At 30.8% G+C, this 12,118-nt stretch overlaps 1 protein-coding gene across 2 annotated transcripts; it reads right to left on the reverse strand.

The window, feature by feature from the left end:
* Nucleotides 1-1,578: 1,578 nt before the first annotated feature.
* Nucleotides 1,579-4,916, reverse strand: LOC105113902 (UDP-glycosyltransferase 82A1-like). 2 transcript variants are annotated; one of them, XM_011010258.1, is made up of 2 exons: nucleotides 4,104-4,916; nucleotides 1,579-2,600 (listed from the first exon to the last, which is right to left on the reverse strand). In XM_011010258.1, exons 1-2 carry the CDS (start codon nucleotides 4,582-4,584, stop codon nucleotides 1,687-1,689), a joined length of 1,395 nt encoding a protein of 464 aa, XP_011008560.1. In that variant the 5' UTR covers nucleotides 4,585-4,916; the 3' UTR covers nucleotides 1,579-1,686. The 2 variants fall into 2 exon arrangements, with proteins under 2 accessions (XP_011008560.1, XP_011008561.1); XM_011010259.1 differs by having other exon boundaries at nucleotides 1,579-2,537; nucleotides 4,104-4,915.
* Between the last annotated feature and the right edge of the window lie 7,202 nt (nucleotides 4,917-12,118).

Genomic DNA, 12,118 nt, shown 5'->3' on the forward strand with positions numbered 1-12,118 from the left:
TTCTCTTTTAATATCACAATTAACATGCAATTATGTATTGAAATCTGTAATTCGAATATTGCGAAGCATATAGTCGTCAAGGTGATTTCTGAGTTGATTTGTTTTTTCCATGGCTTCTGCCTTGAGAAATTTGGAGAATTTGATACTTGGGAGTTCAAAAAACATGGAAAATATAATAACGCAAATCAGCCTGGACTGCAAGAAACTTGTTGGCTTTCGTGCATCTTGTGGTGTATCTATAGATATTCAGAACTTCTTGATGATATTACAGGGTTGTAAGGAACCTTGTATACTTTAATGCAAGCAACTGCGTAGGTTTCGAGCCTTCTAACAAATTGATGTAGAACATATGGCAGAGAGTAGAACAGATTGCAGAGAAAGTTCCAGAAATAAAAGAAGGAGCTGCAGTTGCCATTGGAGTGGCCCTTTCGCCAGATTGTTTCCTAAATTTAGAACTTTCGATTTATGCCTTAATATCAGAATTTATTTACTTTTGGGAATTTTAGTGTTTTTTTCTTATTTCAGTTATTTCTTTCCTAAACAGTTATAATACTAATCAAATTAGGTTTTGCAGCTTATATAAAGGTGCTTCCTTTCATTGTAAGGTATTTTTGAATCAATAAAGAACTTTCTATTCTCTGAACTTGTGAATTCGAGTATATTACTTCTTCATTCGAAGATTCCAAAGCAGGCGGCACCCTACTTCCTCGTAAGTTTCCGCTACGTCACAAATTGTTAGAGCTTTTGCTTCGCACATTAGCACACATTCAAGTGTGAAGGTTCAAGAATTGATGATTTTTTTATTTTTCTTTTATTTACGTGGGGTGTCTGGGTCAGTTTATATGCATCATGATTAATCTCCACAGCCCATTGAACATCCTGTAAGCCCAGTGAGCAGGTAAGGCACCGCGAGGATGACAGGCGTGCATGGTGAGGTTCGAATCCAGGTGCGAAGGAAGGAGACAAGCCCCTCCCACCACTAAGCCAGAACCTCACTTGCAGACTTGATGATTTCTTAGACTCTAAAATGGCATGGTTTCAATTCAGTACTTGCCGATAACGAACACGTTGACCTGATTTATTATAAAAAAAAATTATTTGATTATTAGAATGAAAATATATACAACATTATTTTATCATATAATTAATAATATTATTTTTATAATAAATCAGGTTAATGAGTTCTTTACCAGCAAGTACTGAATTTAAATTTATCATACAATTAAATAATACACATGTTATTTATGTAATTCATAAGGAGTTATAATTTTTTTAAAAAACAAAAAATGAAACTTTGGGCCAAAAATTCTAAATTTGTTTCTTCCTAGGGGTAAATAAGTCATTTTATTATATAAAAATATGAAAAAACTAATATACCCTCCAACAATTTTTAATGACTAATTAAAAATTGGAAAAAATCAAAATGTCCTCGCAATGTCCAAGCTTCCAGTTTTTCCACCATCCAAAGACAGAAAAATATTTTGTTATTACAATTCATAGTAAACAATTTTATAAATCTATATTGATAAGATTAGAGATATCATCTTCAAAGATATTTTGTGCTGAGGTGAAACACCCACATCTTATATATTTTTTGTTAATATATAAAACTGTCTACTATAAATTTGTAATGGTGAGATTAGAAAAATCGTCTCCACAATTTCAAGAGAAAAAAAACAACTAAAACTACATTGATAATTCATTAGGATATCCATTTGTTTGCTTCTTGAAGTCATTAACAAAAGTTGTGAGATTTGACATCATTACTACACTGGCTTCTTCTCCCATGGTTATCTCATGCAGCCTCGTTAACTTATCATTCATCGTATGATCTTCCATCACCCTCCTCAAGCCTTGTTCCATTTCTTTTTCCCCAAATCCATTGATCTTTACTCCAATTTTCCATTTCTCGGTAATGTATGCACAGTTCACAAACTGGTCTCCGGCAACTGGATAGCATATAAGGCATTTTTGGCATTGTATTGCTTCCATTGTTGAATTCCATCCACAATGTGTGAGATAGCACATTACAGCCTTGTGTTGCAATACTTTCAGTTGCGGTGCCCATGACACCACTTTGCCTTGCTTTGACCCTCTTTCTATGTATCCGAAAGGTAACCCACCTTGCCAAGTAGGCCCTAACACCCAAATAAAAGGTTGTCCCATTGCTTCAAGTGTCAACGCAAGTTTTTTCACTTTTCCTTCTCCTATTGGGCTAACCCAACTTCCGAATGAAATGTAAAGAACCGAGCTAGGCTTTTGCTGGTCTAGCCATTGCAAGCAACTCATATCTTCTTCCCAGAAGCTAGGGTTTTTAACTAGTGGATGCTTACTCAATGCTCCAACTTGGAAAATGAGTGGTTGGTCCATAGAGTTCTCTAGCAATGCACCATTTTGTGGTTTGTCATGATCAACGCATTCCTCTGGAAAGGAATTCACAAGTAGCCATGAAAGCTTTCTTGATCGATTTAAGGTTCTTGTCCAAAACTCGAACCTTGCTTTCCTTGAAGCTGGAGTTCCAATTAGCCACGGAAGATCTTCAGTAGATAGCAGAGGTTGATTAGGTAGAAAGCATACTGGACCTAGATGTTGAGGACTTCCTGCCAAATGCCAGCAAGCTCTTTAAAATTTATAGAACGCATGTGCAACCTTACACTAAAACAATATGCCAATTCATTAAACATATCAGATAAAAACATTGTATTAGAAAACTTATAACAGTAGAATGTACAAATAAACTGACTTCTGCTAGCTTCATGCAAAATAATATATATATTACAAGATAAATAATTAATATGATATAAATAAAATAAAAACTTGACATGTGGATACCCTTTCATCCCTATAAGTGATCCTAGATTCGACAATGGTTCCAAACTTCATTACTTTATGATCTTTGTATAATCCAAGGTTTCAGCTTTAAATTTTGTCCTTAATTACTAATGGATACACCTTCTATGGAATTTGTTCACGTGAAAGCTGACCTAATGGTTTCGTTTTCTTTTAGTTATTGTGAATAAAACAGTGTGCTTTCGTACACTTTGATCTTCCTCTGCATAAAAAATGATGCTCTCAATCATGCAAAGCAATTATGGAAATGTGTACTAATCTCATCATAATTACTCTGCATGATAGTGATCGTTTTAAAATAATTCTTAATTGGTTGACCCGACAAATTTGCTTACTACATTATCTAGGGCATGTGTCTGATTAATTAGTTCTATGGAATAAATTAAGAAAATAGTAAACCATGTTATTGTGAAAGTCCGAACAACATCAGCCTGGTTGGAGGATATACCAATTATTCGTGTTATTGATTCGATTTGATGTCCTTGAATTCAACGATTGTTAGACAAGAGAGTTAAAAGTCGACAAATGCATTGATAAATTAATTACCTCATATTTATTAATATGCTTGACCAGTTCCTGATGAATTTGGCTTGGTTTGTCAGGTGTTAAAAAAATAAATCGTTTAGTATAACTCAAGTTAACTTAATTATAATTTATTATTTGTGTTATTGATTTAATTTAATATTTTTAAATTCATCAATTGTTAAATAAAACATTAAAAATTATATAAAATTTAATTTAATTTAATTGATGAAATAATTATTAATTTAAAAACTTCACAGGATAAATCAACCTGAAGCTCACCTTACTCTTGACCATGTTATATTTTTTTAAAATTAACTCAAAGTTCACTATCGATTTCCTACCCAATCAACATGGTTAGCATCTAGTTTGGATTCTTATATAAAAAAAAGTTTAAAATTAAATTATTTTTAATTTTTAAAAAATAAAATAACATCACTTTAGATTGATTAGGATTAACTCAGTTAGGATTAACTCAGTTAACCTACTCAATTTCCAACACAAGTTTTTGTATAGTTTTAATTACTTTGCTTCAAATATTAAAGTACTTCATGCAACAACCAAAAAAAGTGGTTTGTTACTGTAAGAATGCAACTATGGTTATTTTTCTTAAAACCGATAGAAAAGAAATTTCATCTCGATGCTTCAAAATTAACCAAATGATATCATTACTATGTGATGATGATGGTGGGATTTATTTGATCGCAAGAAATGTAAATAAAATCACTTACCGGTTTCAGAAATAAGGCCGATTCTAACCATGTCAGGTATGGCTGCAATCAACTGGTATGTCGCAAGCATGGCAGGCCAGAATCCAGCCACGGGAACCCCACATCGATGGCCAACTTCAATAGCCCAGGAAGCTAAAATATCAACAATCATGCACGCCACCACCTCACCATCTTCATTGAATTTCCGAACCAGACCCTCCAAGTGACTTGGCATGTTTATTTCCATAGCTTTCTCATTTGCAAAGAAGTCACGAGGCATGTCCATTTCCACCCCATCTGGTATTGAAATGCATGAAATATTAGACTTCGGATCAATATTTGATATGATCCTACGGTGGATGAATTCGGGGGTGACCATCACCGGCTCGAATCCATGGTCAGGAAAGGCAGAGGCTAGCTTGAGCAAGGGAGTAACATGGCCTTGTGCTGGATATGGAACTAGAATGATTTTGGGTGTTTGTATGCGCTTCATATTTCCCATGCCTCGTAACACTTCTGGGCTCAAAACTAGCTACTCTCTCTTGACCTTTCTTGCATTAGAACCGAAACGCTAGCTCAAATATATAGAGGGAGGGAAAAACTACAGTCAACTAAGCATGTGCCTTAACATGTGTATTTATTTGCATATATGATGAACTCGCCTTTTCCGACAACAATAAAGAAAGAAACCAAAATGGAAATCGAATCATGAATTTTCTTGCGTTATTTTTTAGATAAGAATTTAATTTAATTTTGAAAATCACATGCATGTAATCTAATTAGAAACAAGAAACATGTGTGTACATATAGAAAACTATTAGGTACAATGTCACTACACAAATGGGTCAAAAAAACACATGGCCTCGATACCTTTAGTTCTTTTGGTGCATTAAAAGGAAAGCAAGTGGGTTTATGGGTTCCCCCACAAGCCACAATGTATTTATGATCATGGCATGGCCGGCGGGGGCACTACACCTGACAATTTGTAATGCTCCTTTTTGTAACCTTTTTTGTCATGCTATGAGTGGCTGCTTGATGAACATCACTAGCTCGGCTGTTTTAGCAAGGGGATAGGCTAAGCACCTTAGGCGTCCAACACTTTTTTGTTGTATTTTCCTTTTGCTTTACCCTTGTTCTACTATTCCCTTTCGAAATTATTGTTTTTGAAGACGTGTTCCGTCGACTCAGCCTACAATCTAGGTTAAAGATCAGACATACTGATATAAGTTTATAAAAAAATTAATTTCAAAGCTACATTGTTAAGAAATAAAACAAGAATATCGTTTAGATTTTGAGAAGTAAATCCGCTAAGTTAAACTATATGAATTCTAAATTGATTTTTTTTAATACCATGCTAGAAAAAGGTCGGTTGAATTCCTAGTAAACCCATAAGGTAAGCCATTTTAATAATATATAGTGCTTGAAACTTCATCCATGTCTTGTTTTTTAAACTTGAATGACCATTCTCATAATAATCTCTTGAGCTACTATTGTATTGTTTTCTCCTCCCAATTAATTATTGGGTTTTTCAACCTGGATTTTGCGATGTTATTTGTTTTTATGTCCCTTTATAAATAATGTTTTATTTGTGCTTTTTCAAAAATGTGAATTAATGAGATTCATATTTGATAATTAAAAAAAAAACACTCTCACAGAGAATTCTCGGTAGAAATGGCTACTGTTTCTTCTCTAATTGTAGCGTGGAAAGGTTGTCTAATAATTAAAAATTTCGTGTGCAATTGTACCAATGTATGTTTTATTTCAAGGATTCCACTACACAGCCTATAGGAAGTAAATGAGGTACACATGTTCTTGATTAAGAAATGCGATGGATAAGTTTCATGAGATCTTTCCTTTGATTTAATTAACGTATTTAATTAGATTACAGTCAGATTGCATCTAAAGATATTACATATTATTTATTCTTATTTTTTTCCATCTAGAAGAAAAAAATCAAGAAAATTATACTTAATCTCCATTCTATATGGCTATGGTTTTTTTAATTTAATATTCGATATCAAATTGGAAAATTGTCACACATGCTTGACTTTATAGCATTAATCGTATACGATTCCTTGAATTAAGACATAATGTTTTGCTTGAAACTATGTGCACTCATATAAATATATAAATTATGAGGCCCATAGTATAAATTATTTAGACAAATTAATTAGTGAAATTAAGTTAATGAGTTCTGCTCTATATAAATAATCTCTTCTTTTGTTCTCTATACTATAAAATACGTCTTTTATCTGAATTTTTACTCTCATTTTCTGATAATTTCTTTGAATTTAACAGTAAGGTCACAATGACTGAACTTACTGTCTAGCTAGTTAAGCAATTTCGAATTTATTTTCGAGTGGATACTATGCAATGCTTGCGTGTGTGGATTAATCAGTAGATTACATAATTGTTAGAACTCATTTTATTGAGTCAATTATAAAATAATATTCTGTCATATTTTTAATAAAACATTTGAATTTTTTTCTAATAAACATCCTTTTGAATTAAAAAAACAAAAAATCTTTGAAATTTCCCTAGTTAGGTCTCACTAGGATTTAGCTAAGTAAAAAATTAAAATCTATTTATACTCGTTTTCTATAGTTTGTGTCATGTAATACTCTATAAATAAGTTGCTAGGTCAATTATAAAATGATAACGTGTCATTTTTTTAAAATGAGACATTTGATTTTGTGTCTAAAATTATTGTTTAGGACAAAAAATTTAAAAAGAAAATCCTTAAAATTAATCTAATTGAGTCTCGCTAGGGTTTAGCTAAGTGAACAAGGTTTGTTAGGGTTGATCAGGTAAATCTCCAAACCAATTTAAAATAAAACATAGCCTGATATATGTTCTAGATTGATAGGTTACTGAGTCGGCTAGGCTCGGATTAAATAACTATAATAAATTATTCCAATTTCTATCCCTGTTCTATTTCATAATATTTCCATCCTGTCCAGTACTCACATTTACTTACCGATCGAGGGCATGCTCGGTGATAATATAAAATCATTAATTAGTTGTCTGTGTGAGGCTAAAGAATTAAAAAGATAAATACTTTTATTTTTATGTCAACTTTGTTTATGATAAACGATTGATTTGCAAGAGATCTGTGAGGAGCTGGCTAGGATAATAGAGTAACAAAAGCAAAGTGTTCTAGTATCATTACAACGAAGCTCATTAGCAATTACATGGATATAACTAACTGATTCCAGAGCCTGTAACTAGACAGCAAAGCAATTGCATCGAAAGTGTTCTTCATTCTCCATGCATGGTCTGCAACCCACTTCATTTTCAAGCCAAGCAATTGCGCTTGAGGAATCCAACTCGATAATCCAATAGACCTAACGTGCATGCTAACGGTGATGAAGCATCTTGCATCTCCTTAGCTTTCTGGGTAGAAAGGGCCTTTAGCTTCATCATATATATATATTCCTTTATAATTATAGGAGAGGAAAAAGTGCCATGAAACCGACCTTCGAGGTCCCCATGGAACTCCACTAGTTCCTAATCGTCGCAGTTTTTAGTGTGAACGTTCTATTTTAGATCAGTAGGGATGGCATGCGCATGCAGTGGGTAGGTTTCGGATAAGTTATCCTCCACTCATCATTGTTCCATGTTACTTTGATTGGGGGGAAGAAACAATTTTTTCCCCTATCAAATTTGGAACAGGTTCGAGGACTCTTCATCAATAAAAAATATATATAATTTTTCGTAGTTATAATTAATAGTCAATAATTAAACAATGAGATAACGATGTTGGATCCATAGAACCATTGAATTTTATACCATAACTCTTCGTCATATTTAATATAAATTTTCAAAATATAATTCTTTGATAGAATTATATTTTTTGAAATATCAATTGTCCAAAATATACACATAACGAAATATAATATATATATATATAACGAAATACAAATATATATTGATGTGTATAATTAGGTTTGGATTCCTTTAATTACCCCTATCTCCTTTTGTTTATAGGAGAGGTATTGCCCTCTATCAGCTCGATCGAACTAGGTCGATTTTGCCATCTCCATTTTGGAGTCCCTTGTGGTTTCCTTCCAAGCCATTATTGGATGAGTTCTAGTCGCATTGGTCATCCATGGATCCCTTCAACGTTGGATAGCAGATCATTGCTTGTGTAAACAAAGGGCTCTTCTACATGCAAACAATTAAGCTACCTTTGGACTCCACAAATCTTTTGCAACGACTTAATTAATAAATATGACAAGTTAAATAAATAACTTAATTCGGGGAGATATATATATATATATATATATATATATATATATATAGTACAAACCAATAGCTAGAAAACATGAAAAAAAAACCTTGGATTTTATCGGACAATAAAACAATACAGCTTACCTTAGGTAGGGCGTATTTGGGGTGCTAATACCTTCCCTTTACGCAACCAGTCCCCGTACCAAATCTCTAAGACCAGTTAGGGTTTCTAGTGACCAAAATACTAGATGGCGACTCTCAATCCATTTTCCACCAACTAAAGACAATATTTTTTTATCCCCTTATATTTACTAGATAGATAGACAATATTTCCGAATAAAGATAGAAAACTCGCCGCGACGCCACACACGTGCGACAATAGGGAAGCATGCTTTGGGTGCTTTATTAAAAAGCAAGAAACAAATAAGGGGGTGTAAACGTGATATTATGCAGGTATTATCTACTCTAATAAAATAACATGCATGGAACCCTTTTTTAAAAAAAAAATGGTTGATATGAATAGTTAAGGAATTTTTTCTATTTAAAAAAATAATAATGTTCCGAACTTTTCCTTTATCATTTTTAGTTTTTTTTTTTAATTTTACCTTTAAATATTATATTGATTTTGAATCGAGATGGCTCATGGCTGAGGCTATGGGTCTGTGAGGGAGAGGATGGTTGCAGAAGATGGAAAATGACAGAGAGAGGGGAGGTGGCTGCGGTTCTGGTCGAAGGAGATGAAGGGAACTGGAGATGGGGAAGAGAAAAGTCTTGGCTGGTTCTCGAGGGGAGCTGGTCTGGAGGCGGACAGATCGGGGGAAAGGAGAATATGGGGGACGGTTGAAAGAGGAAAAGGGACGGTGTGCGGCTGAAGGAAGAGACGGAGGTCTGTGGGCATGGTCGGTTGGTTGAGGGGAGATAGGGAGGTCGGGGGGAAGATGGAGGGACAGAGGGTGGCTGGGAAAGCTGGGACCGGGAATGGGGGTATGGAGAGGAAGGGCGAAAAGGTTAAGCTGGTATGGGGAAACTTTTAAAATCTTTTCCTCTCGTGTGTCGTTTGAATTCTTATTTATAGATAAAACATTTTTACTTTTCAAATATTAGTCACTTAACTTTTCTATTTAAAAAAATAATAATTTTTTTATTTTTTTTAAATAATATCAATATCAATTTAATAAGAAATATCAATTATTTTAAAAAATAATGCATTAAAAGTTAAACACATTTTAAAAAAATACAATTTAAAATTTTTTAAAACAACGTTGAAAATGCTAAAAATAATTTAAATGTATCAAGAATATATATTTTTGTATTTTTTTTATTTTATTTTTTTCTAAAAATATATTAAAATTATGTCAAAATTAGGTAGCAACAATCTTTATAATTTATTTTAATTTATTTTGTATAAAATTATCATAGTCTCAAATAAATATTCATTTAGAGTGTCTACTAGTAAAAAAATAGTTTTTTTGTAAAAAAAAAAATAAAATTATTAAATTCAATAAAATCTATGATATATGTTATAGACTTAAAAGGTTAAGTCATGAACTCGTGATCAATCTAATATATCTCCATCTTAATATTAAAAAAATAATATCATCTTAATTTTTTTATAAAGTCAAAACACATTTTTTATTAATCATCTTATTTGTTTTTTGACGATTATAAAGTCAAGACATATTTTTTATTAATTATTTTATTTGTTTTTTTATCCCGTTAAGTTAACTAGATCTTATCAAAATGACTCTAATATAGATTATTTTCAAATTCAATTTAAATAAGAAATCAAATGCAAAGGTTTTAATATTGAGTTTAATTGAATAATAATATCAAATAATTTTATATAGTCTAAACATTATTTCATATTTATAAAAATAATAATTTGACTCATCTAGCATGTTTCAGTAAACTTTCTATAATCAAATGAAAAAATTATAAAGTATATAGTATTTTTATTGTGCATAAAAGTATTATTAATTCATTAATGTGGATCAAAATGGTAATTTTTTTAAAACTTTTAATTTTATTTTTAAATTTTTTTTTTGCATAATTAAATCCTTTTAAACCTAAAATAATATTTAATTACATGTTTTTTTATGAAAGGTTGAATTGAAATACAAGGGGCTAGAGTAAAAAAAAACATGGGTAGCAAAGTTGGTGCTTTCAAATTTATTTATAAAGTACATTTTAATTAGTCCCTTATTTTTTTTGTAATATGATTGGTGCCTTTAATTTTTAAAAAATATATTTTAAAATAAAATTTTATTTTTCTAATTTTTTAGTTTTTTTCCATGTAAGAAGAGAAAGGAGTTACCAGTTCCAAAACTTTATATTAGTGATAATTCTTACTATTAAATTAAAGCTTTTTGGATTTAATAGATTGATAGGTTGTTTTTTTCAGTAATTTAAAAGTGTTAAAAAATGTTTACAGGTATGTTTATGATTAAAATAAATTTAAAAATAGATATATCCATCCCTTTAAAACAGAAAAAAAAAATAGCAGTCCAGGCACACAGGCCTGGGATTTAAGGCATATTTTCTTTATTTATTTTTTGTTATTGTTGTTTTATTTTTATTATATTATTAAGTTAATTAAAATTGAATTTAATTATTGAATTTATCTCATTTCTTTAAAAATATAATTATCTCTTATATTTTTTTAATTAAAAAAATAATCCAGCACACGGTACGTGTACGGGGTCAGTAATCTGGTATAACATGTATCGAATTCTTACTGGTCGTTATAGCTAGCCTGTGTGGTCTTTAGGCACTGTCCAATGGGGAGGGGGTATTAATTGAATTCACGGGCTCATTTTAAGTGGATTCAAATCTAGTTGGTTAGCTGGGCCAGTTAGAAGTTTCGAGTGTTATGTCACTTCGCCATTTTCTCTCATCTTCTAAGTTCATAACTCGAAGAAGCTTGTTTGGTTTTTGTAACCCAAGAGAAATAAAACGAAGAAAACTTAAAAGGGAAGGAAAAAAACTACAGCACAACAAATTTAGAGTGATTTTGTTTCTAATTCGGAATTATTTACCACACCGACAACACGAGTTTTTTGGATTCCGAACCAGAAACAAGTTACTACTGTGAAGTTATAATTTTAGGACAGGAGATGATAAAAAATAATTTAAATTATTTTTTAAAATTTTATTTAATAATTTAAATTATTAGGTAGAATTAGCTTTTTAATAAATAATTTAAATCTTTAATAGCTTAAATTATTATATTGAAATGATTTTTTGATATGTTATCAGAGTCTTAATGACCAAACAATCATGAGTTAAAATCTCATTATTCTTATTTTTTTAATAAAAAATAAGTATTAAATAAAATGGGTTTGTAAAAGTTTCAATCCCATAAACTTTTACTTAAAAAAATCTATTAAAAAATAATTTAAATTACTTTTTAAAACTTCATTTAATATCAAAAAATTATTTTAATTTAAAAGCTTAAAAATATTAGGTAAGGTTTTAAGATATAATTTATATTATTTTTTAGCACACTCCTTTAAATAAAAACTCTTTAGAATTGAAGTTTATACAGGTTTACATTACATTGTACTTAATTTTTATTAAATAAATAAGAATAATAAGATTCAAACTCTCAATCGTTTGGTTATCAAAACTCTAATAATATATCAAAAAATTATTTGATTTAAAAGTTTAATGTTTTAAATAAAATTATAAAATATAATTTATATTATTTTAATATTTAATAATTTAAATTATTAAATTTAAATAATTACTTTACACTCCGGTAACTATCCTACAGGCCTTGGAACTTTTGAGGAAGCAGCAAAGTTGAG

Source organism: Populus euphratica, unplaced genomic scaffold (assembly GCF_000495115.2).
Source record: "Populus euphratica unplaced genomic scaffold, PopEup_1.0 scaffold466.1, whole genome shotgun sequence".
NCBI classification, from domain to species: domain Eukaryota; kingdom Viridiplantae; phylum Streptophyta; class Magnoliopsida; order Malpighiales; family Salicaceae; genus Populus; species Populus euphratica.